This window comes from Erpetoichthys calabaricus, chromosome 13 (genome assembly GCF_900747795.2).
Source record: "Erpetoichthys calabaricus chromosome 13, fErpCal1.3, whole genome shotgun sequence".
In the NCBI taxonomy this organism is placed as follows: Eukaryota; Metazoa; Chordata; class Cladistia; order Polypteriformes; family Polypteridae; genus Erpetoichthys; species Erpetoichthys calabaricus.
In genome coordinates, this window is record NC_041406.2 from 101,392,561 (window position 1) to 101,412,124 (window position 19,564).

Below are 19,564 nucleotides of genomic sequence, written 5' to 3' on the forward strand. Positions count from 1 at the left end.
CAAGTGGATGAATTGAAAATTTGCAGCCAAAGAGGTACTCCAAATCAGAACTCGGGAACCCTTGGTTTAGTCTTTTTGTCATCAGCACTGGGGATACAACATAATGTAAAAGTCTCTCTCTAAGGAGCGAATTGTTTGCTAAGATCAACAAATGGTTTGACCTGACCTAAATTTAAACAGATGAGATTTACCAAGCCTAACACGATATCCTTGTTTTTTTGATTTTAAATGATTTGATTTATATTTCCAGATGCAGCTCTGTCACTTTATCATCACAAATACCTTGGTTCAATACTGGAAGGCAAACTAGAATGAGACAGTTGTTGGTGAAGTTGCATTCTGAATCACAACTAAGAGCTTTCATTTTTTGGATTCACCTTACTCTTCTGGAATATTCCATCTGAAAATAAAATAACTGGTTGTGATATAGCTTTTTTTTTTTTTTTTTTTTTGGAGTGGTATGCATCGTTGAGCTTATCTGTCTAGCTTATCAGGACAACAAGCGAGGTGTAGATTTTGCTTAGATTTGTTACAATAGCACATTCACTATTTCTTTCATAGCCATTGGGCATTAAAGACTATGGCAATGCATTAAGTCCACAACTGAGATTCTGCCATTTTTGTTGCCTTGTGCATCAAAAGTAAGAAAAGCAAAATAAGTCCGACAGATCACCCTTCTTTATCAAATTGACAAATTGAAATTCAGTCATTTGAAATAACTAGTGTTAATACTGAAAAATATAAAATCAAGTAATTCATTGCTTACACCTCAGAAGGAAATGTACTAACACGAAATGGTGCAAAGCCTGATGAAAGTTATGCATAGTATGGCATTTAAAGTAACAATCCAAATTATATAAAAATGTATTAATCACATTATTCAATATTGCAGAAATTTTGTAGTAAACTTGAGAAAGAAGCTCTAAAAGAAAAGGAAATGGCAATCTAGTAAGTCTTCAATTAAAAGCTGCAAATGGACATTTACAGTAGTTTCTCTGACATTTCTGTTGAGCAAGTTTTTTAAATTTGCAAATACAGTAATCCCTCGCTACTTCGCGGTTCACTTTTCGCGGATTCACGACTTCGCGGGTTTTTAAATACAAGTGATTGCCCACCTATCGCGGTAGTTATGTTCCAGACCCATCAGCAACAGGAGAAAATCCGCGATATAGAAAGACCATATAAATAAACATTTTTATAGTTTAAGCCTTAAAATACCCATCCCACATGCTTTAAATACATGTAAACTTTTAAAACACACTTTGTTAACACATATGATATGTGGATGTCGGGCTAAGGATATGAGTAACATCTCACTATTATAAAACATTTTAACTTCATGCAAGACAAGACAGTGAGACAGGAAAATTGGTGATGTACAGGCTTTTAAATTATTGACACGCAGAGCGACAAGCAGCACAAAGTCCACTTCTCCTTAGCGTTCATTCAGCTCCCCACCCCCTTGACAATGTGAAGTGGCAGGAGCGTACTGCGCCTCCGGGGAGGGGGGTTTGAGCGAACGTGCGTTCAGCCCTCACACACCCACACTCCTCCTCCTCCTTCCGAACGCGCAGAGCGACAAGCAGGCATTTTGGCAGAAGCAGCACAAAGTCCATTTCTGCTCTGCTCAGAGTTCAGCTGCCCCCCTTCACAAAGCGAGTGCAGACACATTGACGTCTGATCGCTGCGTGCAGTGTGCAATGTTGGTCTGCGGTGTTTAAGAATGCAGAAAGTGTTTAAGAGCATAGGAAGTGTTTATAAGAGCGTGGGAAAGGTTAACAAGAGAGTGAGAAAGGTTTATAAGAGTGTGGGAAGGGTTTATAAAGCCTTAAAATATGTATAAATAATAAAATAAATATAGGTCGCTACTTTGCGGATTTTCACCTATCGCGGGGTGCTCTGGAATGTAACCCCCGCGATAGGTGAGGGATTACTGTACACCAATAATCATAATTGAGATAGCTGCAAATATTAATATCACAAGTTGAAAACGTTGCATTCTAGAGATGAATCTGACAACATCTTTGGCTTATTACATTTTCCACTAGAAAGGTGTTAATATTAAAGTATAGGAAAACAGAACACCTCAAGTATGGATAACATTAAGTACATCAAAAGAACCTAACAATTAAACCGCTATTTACAAATTAATGCACTGGAAAACTGGTGTATGTTAAATCCCACTATTGAAAAATTAAGCTGAAATTCAAAAATGAAAGTAAAAAAGTTAAAGCCAGATGCACAGAAGTATACTGAGCTCTCCAATCAGAAAACAGGAGTATTTGATGGGTTCCAAAATGTGACAGGACACAGTCAATGTGTGTCTGTAATCATGTTTCATTTAGATATTCATTGAATGATAAAACTCGGAAGGGGGAATGTTTTAATATAAATCAGTGCAGGTGATAACCAAATTCCTACAGACTGCTTAAGATCCTGTGAGCAACATCACCAAGCACCTACTTCAGCACGTAATATTTGAGGACTGTCCTCTTCTTATTTGTTTATTGGAATATGCTTATTAGCTGACACTTTTGTAATCCCACTTGTTAATATTCCAATAGTCCTGTTCCTCCTAACACCAGTCAGTCTGCTATTTGAACAATCAGATGTGTGCATTTAAACTGTAATGTTAACACACCATCTTTTCTTACTCACCTGGAAAAATTCTAATCAAACTTATGTAACAATGAAGAAGAGTCATATTTAACAAATATTTGGATAAAAAAAGTTAAATTTCTTATGAAACAGTCCACAAATACCTTAGAATCTGGCATGCATTCATTAAAATGATCTTCAAATAACTGAGAAAGCTGAACTGATAATTATCTTCTTTGTCTTTCAGTGGTTATCTTAAATGATTTTTTTCCCTTTCACTGCTCTTGATCGGTGTTAGGAATGTACTTGATCTGCTTTAAATAACAGCCATTTTATATTTTACTGACATGGAACGAGGATGCTGTAATCAAGTTAAAAAAAAAAAATCATTAAAACTTATTAAAAAAACAGTAAGTGGGACAGAGGAAAGTCTGAAAGGGTGGCTCTAAAGCAACAGGAATTGTCACTATTTGGAGAAAAACACTTTCTGGTGATCTTATTCTCCAAAGATATTCTAAATTAGCTGGGTCATTTGTTCAACCACTTAAAAAAAGATCATAGATAATTGCATTAAAAACTGATTTTTCAAACTTTCCTATAATTAGTATTGCAATCTCTGATCATGCAATCAGTCATTCAGCCTATATAAATACTGTAGAGAAAAGTTGTAACTCTGCTGTTTAGTATCATTGTGTCCTCCACACTGATCATGGACCAGAGAAAGAAAGGTAGAGAGCAGTCTGAAGAGATCAAAAATAAGATTATAGACTAGCATTTTAAAGGCAACAGTTGCAAATATTAATGTTTAACGCCCATGGGACTGTATCCAACCTCCCTAGGGACAAGGCTGCAAGAGGAAGATCAACCCCAGAATGGGCAGGAGAATAGTGACAATGACAGATAAAAAACAAAGGACAACTTCCAAAGACATACAAGCTGAACTCCAAGGTCAAGGTCCATAAGTTTCTGATTGCCCCATGTGCCACTTTTTGAGTGACAGCGGTCTCAAAGGAAGATGATCCCAGATGACTCCACTGTTGAAAGAAAAACATAAAAAAGCCAGACTGGAATTTGCTGAAATGCATATTGACAAACTACCATGCTTCTGGGAGAATATCCTTTGGACAGATGAGCCAAAACTGGAGCATTCTGGAAAGTCACTTTAGTTCTGCGTCCACAGAGGAAAATATTAAGCTTTCAGAGAAAAGAATACCATACCTAATGGGAAGCATGGAGGAAGCTTGTTTATGTTTTGGCGCTGCTTTGCTGTATCTGACATGGGTTGCCTTGAGTCTGTGCAATGAAATCTCAAGGCTATCAAGACATTCTGGAACAGAACGTAACGCCCAGTGACAGAAAGCTCGGTCATGGATCCTTCAACAGGATAATAACCCAGAAGACACGGCTGAAGGCACTCAAGAATGGCTAAGAACAACACATTGGGCTATTCTGAAGTGGTCTTCTATGAGCCCTTATTTGAATCCTACCAAACATCTAAGGAAAGAACTGAAACATGCCTTTCTGGATATGACACCCTTCAAACCAGACACAGCCGGCACAGTTCGTTCAGGAAGAATAGGCCTAACTACCTGTTGACAAATGCAGTTGTCTCACTGAGACCGCCAGGAATCGTTTGTTTGCAGTAATTGCTTCTAAAGGTTGTGAAACAAAATATTAGGTTAAGGGTCCCATCATTTTTGTCCATAACATTTTCATTTCTGTTATTATTTGAAATGTTCTATCAAATCAAAACTCTAAAGGAAAGTCTGTTTTTTGCTAAATATGGACTAAACACCAACTACTTTTGTCAATATCAAGTAATTTCACAGACAACTGTCGGTTCTTTTTCGGGAAAGGTACCAACAAATTTGTCCAAGTCTGTGGAGGTGTGCGTGTATCTATATATTTAATTCACTAAGTCCATGGCAAGCAAGATGCAAGCAAGACCGAGCCCCGCCCACCAACAATTCACTAAGCAGCCGACCATGGCACATGCACTACAGAGCAAACAATTCGTGCGAGAGCGAAAGTGTTTGCCAAGAATGTTTTCATTAATCAAGAACGAAAGTCGGAGGTTCGAAGAAGATCACATACCGTCGTAGTTCCGACCACAAACAATGCCGACTGGCGATCCCCATGACCCGCCGGGCAGCCATTACTCCCACTGGCATGCCTCCGCATAAAGTCAAACTTAAAATTGGTTCAGTCGTCATACTTCTCAGAAGCCTCAAGCCAGCAAGAAGTCTCTGTAAAGGCACTAGACTGACTGTTCTCAGCATTCACCGCAATGTACTGGAGGGTAAAACAACTGCAGCTCCTACCCAGGGCCGGATTTATATGAAAAGAGGCCCTAGGCTATTCCACTTATGAGGCCCTTTCACCTTCCATTTTTAAGTTTGTAAATTACATGAGAGATAATAAAATTTTGCTAACAATTTGAATGTAGGCCCCTCTTGATCTTGAGGCCCTAGGCTGAAGCCTAGTTAGCCTATAGGAAAATCTGGCCCTGCTCCTACCTCACAAACTGTCCATATTCCCCAGATTTCACTGACCCCATCAGATTCAAATTTGCCTTTTACTTTTACACGCAGACAATTTCCTGTTAGATTGGCCTTTGCAATGACAATTAATATGGTGCAGGGTCAAACTTTCAAAAAGATATGCCTGTATCTGCCAAAACCAGTTTTCAGTCACGGACAATTGTATGTTGCTCTCTCCAGAGTTCCATCTTTTCATTCACTTACAGCGCACAGGCACGCGCACGAGAGAGACACACAGACAGGCGCGCGCGAGAGAGATAGAGACACACACATACACACAGGCACGAGAGAGAGAGAATCCCTGACCCCATCAGATTCAAATTTGCTTTTTACGTTTACATGCAATTTCCTGTTAGATTGGCCTTTGCAATGACAATTAATAAGACACAGGGACACACTTTCAAAACGATATGCCTATCTGCCAAACCCAGTTTTCAGTCACGGACAATTGTATGTTGCTCTCTCCACAGTTCCATCTTTTCATTCAATTACAGTCATATCCTCAAACCCACCCCATTTGGACAACTGTGTTTTTCACGAAGTGTTCACCCATCAATACATAATTATGCGGCGTATGCTACGCCGCAGGTTGGCTAGTATATCTATATTATATACTGTATATACCACACACAATATTGAATACAACAAACATACTGCAGAAAAGTCTTGGCAAGCGGTCAATTCATGGTACACTTTTAGGTAAGTCTGAATATATGAAACCACTACCCTGTACTCAAATACACCCCAAATGTACAGTACAGACTACAACAGTTGAATTAATGTGAAATTAAAATGTGCAACAATGAGAATAAATGTGCTTAATGAAGGCCATTCTAGACAAAAAGCAAAAATTATGTATTAAAATATTTTTCTTAGATGGCATTAAGCTCAAGTAATGATGCAAGATCTTTTTATAGACTTAATGAGACCATGTTGAAAACCACTAAAAAATTAAGTTGCATTTTATTGAGGTATTCAAAAAACTGCCTCTTCTTTTTGACCTACCAATATGCAATAACTGCTAAACAGGTTATCAAGATTTAGCACAGTGAAAAATGTTAACTTGGAGCTTTAGAAGTAATATCAATGCCACATACCAAATATTTATTAATAAGCTATGAGATCGAGTTCAAAATGTATGCTGAAAGAAGCCCCTGGTTTTATCAAATTTGCAGAAATATTTACCGTAAAGTACAGTCAACTGACCTTTTGAGCTTGATTTCTTTTATTAAATTTTTTTTACCAAGGTATATTATAAAAACATTGCCATAAACAAATGTTTAATCATTTCTTTGTAAGGTGTGACCCAAGATTTACTCAAAGTCAAATGTCTCTTCTACAACAGAACCATCAGTGTTTCACATTACTCTATTTATTACTTTTTAACTATTCAAAAGTTTAGCGCATATAAAAACTCAATTTGGTTTTTCATGAAACAGGGGAACAGAGAACAGGATTAAACAGTTGTATCTGTTGGGCTGCTATTCAGGTTTTCAAAAAATGTGATTAAAAACAAAAACAGAAATTCAATGGCTGATAGCAAGATGGGGAAAAATATACCCACTATTTACACTGCAAGTTATTTATATCCTTGTGACCAGGATTTATGAAATACTTCCATTTCTCGACTGGATGCAGAGGATTCCAAGGGTCTGGTTGCCAAGCTATTCCATTCCGAAGAAAATCTGGAGAAATTTTCCCTGGGCAAAGCAGAAGGATTCTCATCTCTCCAAGAACCTGAAAAAAGGCTGCTTCTAGTGTAAGAGGAACTGGACAAAGAGGATGGCCTCTGTGAAAATTGCACATCTTTCATTAAATAATCACCATGGCCTATAATAAAACAGAAATATTAATTTTTCTTTTAAAATGTTTTTTTTTTTTTTAATATAAATTAAAACCAAAAGCAATGCTTTAAAGTGACCACCCTATTTATAAAAGACATGGAACAATTGTCCCAAAAATACTTAAATAATTTGTGTATGCAAATTGTTCTCTCATTGTTAATCCCTTTTCCAGATATTGTGTTTCAAGAGCAAAGGGCTTTTAAAACAGGCAGTCCACATTCTACTCATTTAACTAAGAAAAACAACTAATTGGTGAATTTGTATTCATTAGTGCACAACTCAAGACAATTGGTGATAGTAACGACAGACCCTAAACTGACCCACTAGGAGTAGAGTGTTCTGTCAATATACCCTGCAATGGATTGGCACCAAGCTGTATCAACTTGTACCCAGTGCTGTTCAGAAGAGCTCTGTCTACAGATTTCCCTGAAACATAAGTAGGTGTGAAAAATGGATGGATGGTAAAGGTTGTGTGGATTGCAGCAGATCAGTACCAACATTTTTACTTTGTAATTCCTGCTAAACATTTTATGATCAGCATCTTCATGATAGACAAAGTTGTTAAGTGGTATGACATTATCTTGTTAGATTTTGGCTGCCCACTGCTTATTAACCTCTAGGTAAGGAAAAATGAAAACAATGAAATTCCAAGAATAATATCCAAACAACCAAGTATGTGGAGATTCATTAGATTCTTCTGCAGTAGGATATAAATGATTCATCACTTGATTCTAAGCCAAGATTGATTTCATATGAATACTAAAATGAATAGAAAAACACTTGTTAAGATTTAATGTTTGGAAAGCTGTCAGAGTCCACTGGTCTGGTATGTAACCTCAAGCAAACTTTTGACATGACAGAGAAGGAAGGTTCAACATACCCTAAACCACACAAAAATGCTCTGAAAATGCAAATTTGAAACACAGCATTTTTGGGGGCAGATAACATATTGCCAGAAACCTCGAAGATAAACATACTTGAAGAAAGAATGCATGCTTTCCTTGCATATGAACTCGGATACAAAAACAGCATTAGAGCCGTGGACAGCTCCGGAATGCAAGTAGAAAAAATATGGCCAGAAACTGATCAACATAAATGTGTGTATACAATGTACAGTGATGGAAAAGAAATTGAAAACATAGGTCACAAAATGATAAATGCCACACTTACATTTTCGGAACATTTTAAAATGCCAGAACATTGCACCAGAACAACTGATAATGCCATTGGCCTGTCATGTTCCAGTGTTGCCAAACACTAAGTGTGGGAGCACTTCACCGAAAAAGAAAAAAAAGATGAATGCAGATTATGCAAAGCGGAGCTTTCTTTTCATGGCAGCACCACCGCGATGCATGAGAATCTGAAATGCAAGTATCCTGGAGCTGTGATGCTGCAGTCTCTTGAGAGGTAAGTTTTAGCGAGTAAAGTTAGTGTCACGTGTTAACGTTGATATTTGTACTATAATGTGCATATCAAGGTTTTGACAATGATAGTTAACCCTTAAACCAACACATACTTGGGGGTTAATGCACCCCTGGACACCAAATACTTTTTAGCTGCACTTTTTATGTAAACGTCGCAATTCACAAAGAAAATGTGAACTTTTAATGGAGCATATATTTTTTTTCATGCAAAGAGCATCACAATTACTGCAACACTGATCATTTTACACACTGCAAATAAACTGTAAAAACTATTCAAAAAACAAAAACAAACAAAAAAAAAACTACTGCAACAATCTATTATTATATGTTCAAGGTGCAACTGAAGTCATTGGTGAAATTCAGTAAATCACCGAGCCAACTGCACTTGAACTGGCTGCACGCAAACACACAGTGGTAAGCGCTGATGCTTGCAGGCTTGTCTAGGGCTGCAGTTCTGCTGGAGCCATCAGTGGTCGTGAGCTGGCTGCTCAACGAATATACGGCTTTGACTAATCACCTCCGGCGTGCTGGGAAATTGGTTTGTGAAACAAATATAGCTGGTTGCGGGGTTCAATGAATATACATTTCCGAATATACTCTGCTCCGGCATGCTGGCAAATTGAACTGAGAAACAACTTTAGCCGGTTCAGGTGGTTTAAGGGTTAAGTGAATATAATTTCAGTTATGTTTGCTAACATGTTTGGAACTATAGTAAACAAGTGAATAGGAGTACCTGAGCTGTCCTAGTTTTTTTTTTCTTCTTTTTTCATATATTATTTGAGTTCATATGAATAGTAAACCATCTCTAACTAACGTTAGGTAATTTGTGTTTTGGAGTATATCAGTAATTAGCTTGTTAAATATTTTAGTCTGTTATTTTTTTTTATTTTGGCATAATATAGTACATGATGTGATAAACTACAACACTTTTCCTTCAGAGTGTGATGATTAAAACATCTTTGTCTGCAAAATCATTCTTGTGTATTCCTGCTACCTCTACTCCCTCTGAGCGTCTCTTCTCAGCAGCTGGAAACATTGCCTCAAAGAAGAGAGCCAGCCTCACACCAGAGCATGTCGAAATGCTCACGTTCCTGCACTGCAATCAGGAATATATGAACTGAATCTTTTATAAACTGTACATTATTGTTTTATTTTATTTGAAGCTTTATTTAAACTTTTGGACTTTAAGACACACCAGTGGACATTTTTGGTTAAGTTAAATGTACTTTTTTGTTTAAAGGCTATGTGCACTTTAGTTTGTATTGTTTAATGTATTTCTTGTTTATTGTGATGGTCACACTAATATAAAACATCTGATTATTTTCAAATTCATGTATTTCACTGGTTGTTATTGTAATTTGATTATTATTAACTTTAATTGTGTTAATACAGAGACATCAGGGTGACATTCACAGGTGGACAGACGTGAGCAGATGAGGCAAGACATGCACTGGAGCCCAGAACAGGATGTGCAACTACAGGTCGCAGGCATCAAAATAATCAGGCATGAAATAAATCGTGACTAACCAAAAAAAAAAAAAAAAAAATTGAACGATTAGTTGACTACCAAAATAAGCATTAGTTGCAGCCCTAATGACCACGATGGCAACCTAAGATAACCAGTCTTACCCGTTTCTGGTTTGTCATAATCCAACCTTACTCGAACATATGGCCTAGAAGGAAAAGGTTCTGGAGAGACATGGTCACGCTAAAAGAAAAAACAAAAAATTTGTTATTAAAACTAAATGCTCCTTTCATTGCTCAAAGGGCATTCTCAGCTAAAACAAAATCGCCAGTTGACCAACTTTACTACTCACAACAGAAGTCTGAAAATATTTCAGGACATATGTCCTTTTTTAAAATTGAACTCATTTCAAATGATTTCTAAATTAAAGAACTATTAACAAAATAAACCCACACACATTTACGTGATTCAAACTTGATTTGTAACTACTTTCAAGCAAAGGCATCAATGCTGTTGGATGAGACATATATATACAAAAACTTTCACAGTAAAACTCTACAACAAAAAAATCCTCACTGTGAACTATGAAAAACATAAATGAAATTAGATAATGCTAAAGTGGACCAGAAAACAAAATAGCTGCTTTTAAATCATTACATAACTCACAGAACGGAAGCAAGCCAAACATTTTCAGATCTTTAATATTAAACCAACTTACTAAAACCATTTGGTTGGAGTTCTCTTCCATGAAAGCTTCTTGCTTGGATTTTACTTCATACTCTAAAAGTTTTTGGGCAAGTTTCTGTGCAACAGCCAGAACCACACTAGTATCAGGAGACTTAGTGCTTATACTAGGATTCTGGAGAGTAAAAAGAAAAAGCATTTTCCAAAAGAAGGAAACAATTTCAATGATGGAGAGGAGAAAAAAGAATCTTAATCGTTTTTCTTATGGGAAATAATGTATACATGGTCTCCAAACATTAAAAAATTGTTTTCTCTCTCCTGGGGCCTCATGTATAACGCCGTGCGTAGAACTCACACTATAACATGGCGTAAGCACAAAAGCGGGATTGTGCGTACGCACAGAAAAATCCAGATGCAGGAATCTGTGCGCACGCATACTTTCACGTTCTACTACTACATAAATCCCGATTTGCGTGAAAAGTAACGCACGTGCACGCGCCTTCTGTCCCGCCCCAACTCCTCCCAGAATTACGCCTCTTTGAATATGCAAATCAATATAAATAGCCTTCTGTGAAAAGACAATGGGAAAAGCACGGGAGAAAATATAAGAATTTCAGCGAATACCAAGTGGAGGCAAAGGAAAAACGTACTATTTGTTGGTTTAAACAGTGGTATAATCAACAAAAGGAAGCTGATCGAGTGACAGAGTGTCGGAGAAACTCGAAGGCTCAACTTCACAAAGTCGCACAGTGCCCGAAATAAAAAAGAAATCACATATCAAAGTCGCCGTGAAAAAGCGAGTCGTAGCCCACCGTCTGAGTGTCATATGAAAGCTTATTAGGGTACAGACAAAAAAAGGCACACAGTGGGGAAAAAAAGCACGAAATGTCAACTTTAATCTCAAAATTTCCACTTTAATCACGTAGTTTATTTTGCCATTAAAGTAGATCATAAACTTCATCTTAAAATCGTTTAATTTACTAGTTTCTCAAATCCCATTGTAACTAAAGTGGCATGTTAAATGCTTTGTTCTGTATTTGATCTTCTATGTGCTCTATGTGTATGAATCACTACCTGCTTTTTAAACGGGCTTTCTCTTTCTCCGACAGGACAAATAATCCATTACATTCGTGATATTACAGCTCTCTGAATAATTAAAATACTGAGATGTATACGTGATATCTTTTTCATGATGATAGGAATTAAAGCATGTTATTAAACATGGGAACACGGTGGCGCAGTGCTTGTTCATATCTCACGCAAGAGGCTTGCTGTGCCATGTGCAACCTTCAATGAAATAATTTATCACAGCAGTACTGTCTCTTTCAAACGTACTAACCTCCAATTCCTGTCCTTACTTTTCTTTCTCCAAAAACTCAATCGCCACACAATAAGCTATGTAATAGACGTGAAGCCATCTGTAAGCTTAGAACTTAGATTCTTCAAAACTTTTAAGGAACATTGAAATATCTTAGTAGTACGTGTTTAATTATTCTATCCGTCTATCTTTCCAGTGTCGCGTCAGCACCAGCAAGAATACAGCTCAAGGCAGGAACAATTACTGAACTAGCTAGCGCTGCGGCACCGTGTCCTCACATGTTTAATTATTAACAATACAGATTATTTAAATGAAGTTAAAGTTTTATCTGTATAATATAATCAATATGTTTTGCTGCATTTCGTCTTAGAAATTAATACCGTCATCACATGTAAATACGCGCTTTATAAAGTGGCGCAGGTTGTGCAATATTATAACTGTATTGCAAGTTTACAGTGGGGTAATTGTACTTATAAGTACAAACAGTTCTACAAGGAGCACTTGATGGACTGATTTAGTGCGTTTAGAGTTCTTGGGATGAAACGGTTTCTAAACCGCGAAGTCCGTACAGGGACTAAAGCGTTTGCTGTGGCTCAGGCAGCATCTGCTTCATGCTGTGTACCGATAATTCTCTTTCCAATCAGCTGCTGCTGTGATTTCCCACTCAGATACAGTGATATAAATACTCCGAGTGGTGCAGTGAGAGTAATGTGGGAAAAGATGATCTGCTGTGGCAACCCTTAACGGGATCAGCTGAAAGAAGATGCAGTGAGAGTTACAACGCTAAAGCAGTTATGGTATTTGGAATACTATGGCTATTCCCTGGACCATTATATTGCTACAGGTTAATTACAATCAGATGCATTACACTAATAAACAATATGCAGTTAATTTCAGTGTATTTATAAAGCCGCGCCAGGAATGTGGATTTAAGAAAGAAAGGGTGATCACACAGGAACAGTAGCACTGCTTTGACACTGGGTGCTGCCAGTCTGCAAAACCGGGCGGATAAATTGCGTACGCCAAGGAATGAGTTACCGTGGAAATGTGCGTGGCTTTACGCCAAGTTTAGGTTTTATAAATCGCGATTTGAGCGTGGAAAGGTTCGTACGCAACATTTCTGTGCGTATGCACCGTTTATACATGAGGCCCCTGGAGAGGGAGTCAAATTTAAAACAGTTTATTGTGGAAAAAACTTAAAAAAGATTTTTAAATTAATAAAAGCCATGAGATAAGAAAATTTAAGGGAAGGTAAATAAATCTGCATATTATCCACCTTGACAGCAAAGATAATACCAATGAGAAGACAAAAAGCCTTTGTACAAACTTACCATGACTGGCGATGTGTGATCAAGCAGTGGCCTTTTTCGGGATGGAACATTCAAGTCACTACAGTGAAGAAATAATTTAAAAGGAATGTGGTTTGTTAAAAAGTAAAAATATTAAAACAAAAAAATCTTAAAATATTGTTTCTATATTTGATCATCAACTGACCAAATGTACAAAAATTAGACTATTAAATGCAATTGGCCCCCATATCAAATGTTTACATATTTTTACTCTTAGAAAACTAGGAAGACCACTAAAAAGGGGACTGAAAAATTGGTTGGGTGCTGTGAACTACCTATGCAACCATTTCTTTTACTCAAATGATTTTTGTATCAGCTTGGCACTTGGTACAATGTTGAGGTTTGACCATTCTTCCAAAGTGTTTTACTCCAGGTTTTCAAATTAGGTAGATGAAACTGAACACGTCAATGGTCAAATATTAGAGAATGTCAGTCAGATCTAGATCAAGTCTTTAACTTGGTCATTAAAGGACATTAACTTTTTGTTCTTAATTCACTCCAATGTCATTTTAAACATTTTTTTTAGAAGCATTGCCTTGCTGAAAGATTAAACGTTTTCCCAAACTTCAGATTTTTACCAAACTTAAAAGATCTCTAGCTGTAATTTACATTGTCCATTTTTCCTCCTATGTTAACCAGATACCCAATCTGTGCCAATCATAATCAGCCTACAACATATTTCCACCATCATATCTCACTGTAGGTGTGGCCTTTTATGTAGTGTGGACAGTGTTACATTTGTGCCACATATTTCTATGAACTTTAGTTAAAAAGCTACTTATCGGTCTCACTGGACCACAAGACATTTTTCCACATCACAAATGGATCTGTTACATGCTTTTTTTTTTTTTGGAAAACACAAGAAGTGCTATCATGTGGCTCTTGTTGAATAATGACATCTGTCCAGCCACCTTCACAAACAAGCCTGTGTTATGCAGACTTCTGATATGGCTGACTGCAGCTACTATAGAACTCAGTAGCACAGACTGGAGTAAAGTGGCATCAAAGCAATAGTCTGCTTCTCTTCTTTGCTCATTTCTCACTGGTGGAAGCTATTTGTAAAACAGCTACATCATTATGCATTTTTTTTACATAACAGACAGAATACGTTCAAGCAGCACATTTGCTTTTTTCCAACTTAAATATCACATTAAAATGTACTATTTTGTGTTCCCTTTATTTTATAATTTGGATGAAGATTAAATTCCAAGTTAAACTTATGCAGACAATCAAAAAGAAATCTTAAGGGTTCACAAGTTTTCCAGCACCACTGTTAATAAAACATGCTGGTTTAGAAATGAGGAGAATGAACAAAAAGGAAGAACGTTAAAAAAAAAAAAAAAAAAAAAAAAATCTTCTGACTTGGCAGTCACAGTCAGGCATTATATGGGTGGTAAAATGTCAGAGAGGTTGGGCAGGATAGTTCATAATTAAAGGAATGTAGTTTCCCAAGAGAGGAGAAAAAAAAAAAAAAAAAAAAAAAAAAAAAAACCAACTCTGCTCTGCCCCTTTTTATATAGTTCTTCCGAGTTACAAGACCAGTCCAGTCTGTCGTTGATGTGGACATCCAAGTACAGTGGAACCTCGGTTCATGACCATAATTCGTTCCAAAACTCTGGTCGTAACCCGATTTGGTCATGAACCAAAGTAATTTCCCCCATAGGATTGTATGTAAATACAATTAATCTGTTCCAGACCATACGAACTGTATGTAAATATATTTTTTAAAGTTTTTAAGCACAAATATAGTTAATTATACCATAGACTGTACAGCGTAATAGTAAACTAAATGTAAAAACATTGAATAACACTGAGAAAACCTTGAAAAACAGAAAGCTTAACAAGAGTCCGCGCTATAGAGCTACAAACCGCTCGCTAAAAACACTTAACGAGTTTTAAGCATAGGGAAAAACATGAACATTTGAAAAATCCGTAATTTAAAAAACCACCAAGAAAAGTAACATTGCAACAATGTGAAAACAAAATCAAGGTGCATTCTTTAACTGCCTTCTCTGCCTTATGCGTCCAGCCCCCCCCGATGCGTGTGTGTCACTCTCGCGCTGGCTCGCTGCACAGGGAGAGACTGAACACGTGAGGAAATCATCAGCGCGCACAAACCAAAAGGGAAACTGGCTTGTTCGGATACTGAGTGTGTGGTCGTGAACAGATGCAAAAGTTTGGCGAACTTTTTGGTCATAAACCGATTTGTACGTGTTCCGAGACGTTCGTGAACCGAAGTTCCACTGTACTTATAACAACGACTGGAGATAGAGGCATTAGGTAAGGCAAAAGTCAGTAACCACTTCCTTGGTTTTGCTGGTGCTAAGGTGAAGACAATTCTTTCTGCAAAAGAGACAAAGTTCTCCATCTGACTCCTATATGTTGTCTTGTACACCTCACCAACAAAACCCATATGTAAAGAATCTTCTGAGAGTTTCTGCAAGTACCATGACCTAGTATATTTATAATCTGAGATGTGCAAAGTAAAGAGAAAATTAAACAGGACTTTCCTATGGGTGCTCTAGTGCTGTTCCCATTTGTATCAGAAACACATTCTTTGTAGTCTCATAAACTGATCTCCCCAAACAGTTATTCATTCCTGGATAATGGATTAAATTTATATAAAAACACAAAAAAATACTTGCCATATGAACATAAAATTATGAATCTGAAAAAAGTTCTGGCATACTTACTATCTTTGATTGCTACTTTCATATTGGCTCGATTTCCATCGGCTAGTGTAGTCAGTATATGTGCCTTCAGTGCTAAATGCCCAACGATCTGGAGATTCTTCATGAATCCGCCTTCTTTGCAAAGCAGCTGGATCATCATATAGCCTTTCTGTTGGATTCTCCTCATATAACCATCTTTCTCTGATGTAGGGATCTTCATCATTGTATCTCCTCTGTGCAATATTTTCATGTAAATGAGGTTGTCTCTGGTGTAATCTGCTTCCAGTAAGATCTGACTGATAATTCTCTTGGTATGTTCTGTCTGAAATGCCTTCTCTGAATTGTCCCCATGGGCTTGACTCACTGAATCTTGTTTTATCACTCAGACGTAGCCTTTCAAAATCTTCAGGAGTACTCTCACTGAATCTACCACCAGGATACAGGCTTACATTTTCAGCGTAATTACCTGGAAAAAAATCACTTAAACTCTCCTCAGGTAATGGCCTTAGACTATCCTCACTGTAAGAAAAATCTACAAAGGAGGGGAGAGAAAGAGTAAGGAAAAACACATTACTGTGTGTATGTATATTATATATACACATATCCTCTCTCCATCTATTTCATTCATGCTAAACCTACACACATATGCAATGTATTTAAAAAGGCTACCTATTCATGAGCTTGAAGGACGACAGTGGTGGCAGGTTACTATTTTAACAAAACTTTTTTTTATTCAAACTTTTATTTTGAATAAACATGCTGTGATTTCCCAGATAATACTTTTAATATAAGTGCTTAAGGGGCTCATCACTCTCAAGATGGTGGGAGCCATGTGCACTGCCAGTTAAGTGACAGGTAAGAGTGAGAGAAAATGCAGCCATACTGGATCTTGGTAAAAGAAATGGTTCTTGCAACATTTAACATTTTTTCAGATGGGGAAATTGTTATCAGTGTCATCACACTCGTATGCACCATCTTCCTCTTCAAAGGAGGTCTCTACTTTGGAGCCAGTCCAAAGGAGAGGCAACACACAAATGTGGGTTTACTCACAAGATCCAAGAAATACAGCTGAAAATTTTACTAGTGGAGAAGAAGGTCTTATTAATACAAGCTGCACAGAGAAAAAAAAAAGAGGGCTGTTTGCAGCCACTGACACTATACAGCTTCTAAAAACAGTGAATTAGGTACAGTATCTGGATGGATATTGACCACTAATTTTGTATTACTACTCAGTGACGACTTTGACAATTGCATGGTGAATGATGTAGAAATCTGGAAGGGCATGACAGAAACAAACAGCCTACATAACCTGAATTCAAGTAGTGAATTGTTATTGAATTTCTGAAGTATTCATGGATTGTTCATTTAGAGCATATTTAATGCAAAGTATCTTGGGGTAAAAGGTCAATGACAGCGTTTACAGTGGAACTTCACATTCTGAAAACTAGTGAAGAAAGATGCTGTGCCGTCATCTGGTCACAACTTATTGCCAAGATGGCTCAGGCTGTTCTGGAAACAATTAGTAAATGACTCTGGTTGGGAGAAGTTCAACCCTTCTAGAAGAGGCTAGAGAAAATTAGATTTGTTTTAGACATGTAGCACAGGAAGCTGGGGCCAAAATGTGGTTGATGCCTAAAACAACTGCTGAATACCAGTAGTAACAAAACCGTAAGATATTGAGACTATTACACACATGTAATATCGAGCTTCTGACATTGTGCGACCATGAGCAAATCACTTTATCTGCCTATGCTCCAGCTGGAAAAACAAAAGAAATGTTCCCAATTGTATCTCAAATGTTCCACACTACCTTGGACACCCTGGTGAAAAATACCATACTAAAATATTAATAATGTGTTACAACTTTAAAAAGTAACAAAAACATTTTCTTTAAGTGCATTTTTTTTCCCCCAAACACACTTCAACTGTAATTTTGCACACTTAAAAAAGTATATATTTTAAATAGAAATGAATTTTATTGTAATTAAGCACATTTGTTTGGAAGTATAGTTTTGTATTTTTTGTACATTATCAAAAATACACCAATGTAAATGACCTTTGGTGCACTTATGCATATTTTGTAACAAGTACATTTTGGTGTATTTTTGTATACTTTATAATAGTATACTATACTTGTGAATTTGCCTTAGCATACTTGTACATAAATATTCTTGTTCACAAGTACAGATGTATTTTTTGTATACTTTAAAATATTATAAATGTAAATTTCCTTTTCTGTAGTTAAGCATATTAGTTCATAAGTAAAGTGTACTGTATATTTTGTAGAAGATACATTTAAATATGTTAAGGTACATTTAGTAAGAATTATACCAGTTTCATTTTTGAAAAAAAGTTTAAAGATTCTTTTAAAAATAATTTTTTAAATGTTAAAGAAACCTTGGCACTTAAGGTATGATTAACAACTCTGCGTTACCTGCAGAAGCTGGCAGTAATGAAGATTCACTAGTGCAGAGGGCTGGGAGGAGAAGGCACTTAACTTCGTACAATTTCTACCAATTTTGGTAGCATTACACAATTTGAAAAGCCAGTTTTAACGTTTTTCTTCATACAAGAACGCTCATGACTACTTGATTCAGTCAGAAAAATGATCCAGCTTGGACACAGATCCAGGAAGCACAAGGAAGAGAGAACTGGAGATATAAAATTTTACTAAACTCTTATCAACTGGTCACCTGTGATATATTGTTGAGTGCTAACCAGAAAATTTTAGACCAAATTAGAAGTACCATGCTGCACTTTCATCAAGTGAAGATGATGACACCTACCAGCATCCCCACAACCGCCTAGATTTAATAAAAGATGTTTTGGCAGTTTTAAATATTAAGTACTAAATGGGGGTGGCATATGTGGGTAGCGCTGCTGCCTCGCAGTTAGGAGACCTGGGTTCTCCTTGCGTGGAGTTTGCATGTTCTCCCCGTATCTGCGTGGGTTTCCCTAGGGTGCTCTGGTTGCCTCCCACAGTCCAAAGACATGCAGGTTAGGTGCATTGGCGATCTTAAATTGTCCCTAGTGTGTACTTGGTGTGTGGGTGTGTGCCCTGTGGTGGGCTGGCACCCTGCCTGGGGTTTGTTTCTTGCCTTGCGCCCTGTGTTGGCTGGGATTGGCTCCAGCAGACCCCAGTGACCCTGTAGTTCAGATATAGTGGGTTGGATAATGGATGGATGAAGTACTGAATGGTTAACACGTGACATGCTTAACTCCCCCTCCTCCCCCCCCCTTTATATAAAAAAAAAAAACAGGATCCTACTAAATGTACAGTCCCACTGAAAGGTCAGCCTCTTTACAACATGCGAGTTCTATGGGGCCTACTCCTCAACCATATAATTGTTTTCCAACAAACTGCATATCAGTGTTTAATGAATAGACTGATAATGTGTAAAGTAAACATTTGACTTCCCAGTATTTCATTAAAGTAGTACGCATTTTGTTTTTCAGGTTTTGCGTTTTATGGACCACATCACCAAAAACGATTGTTCAAGTGAAGGGTAATTCTAAACTGATACATGCAAGCACCTATGGATATTATAATACTTTCATGTGCTGCGACAAAATTTTATTTATATAATTGCTTAACAAACACCACATCAGAAAACCCCTGCGAACAGGACAATTTGATAATTTCACATTTAGGGACAGAACCACTAGTGCT

The 19,564-nt window shown here is 37.1% G+C and overlaps 1 protein-coding gene across 7 annotated transcripts in view; it reads right to left on the reverse strand.

Moving 5' to 3' along the window:
- Window positions 1-5,818: 5,818 nt before the first annotated feature.
- Window positions 5,819-19,564, reverse strand: part of LOC114663542 (uncharacterized) — a 72,659-nt gene continuing 58,913 nt past the window's right edge. For all 7 annotated transcript variants that reach the window (XM_051935536.1, XM_028817347.2, XM_051935537.1 and 4 more), the window contains 5 exons: window positions 15,916-16,426; window positions 13,205-13,262; window positions 10,590-10,730; window positions 10,036-10,114; window positions 5,819-6,968 (listed from right to left, as the gene is read on the reverse strand). In XM_051935536.1, coding sequence (XP_051791496.1) covers window positions 6,718-6,968; window positions 10,036-10,114; window positions 10,590-10,730; window positions 13,205-13,262; window positions 15,916-16,426 — 1,040 coding nt within the window. In that variant the 3' untranslated portion in view covers window positions 5,819-6,717. The remainder of the gene's footprint in view (window positions 6,969-10,035; window positions 10,115-10,589; window positions 10,731-13,204; window positions 13,263-15,915; window positions 16,427-19,564) is intronic.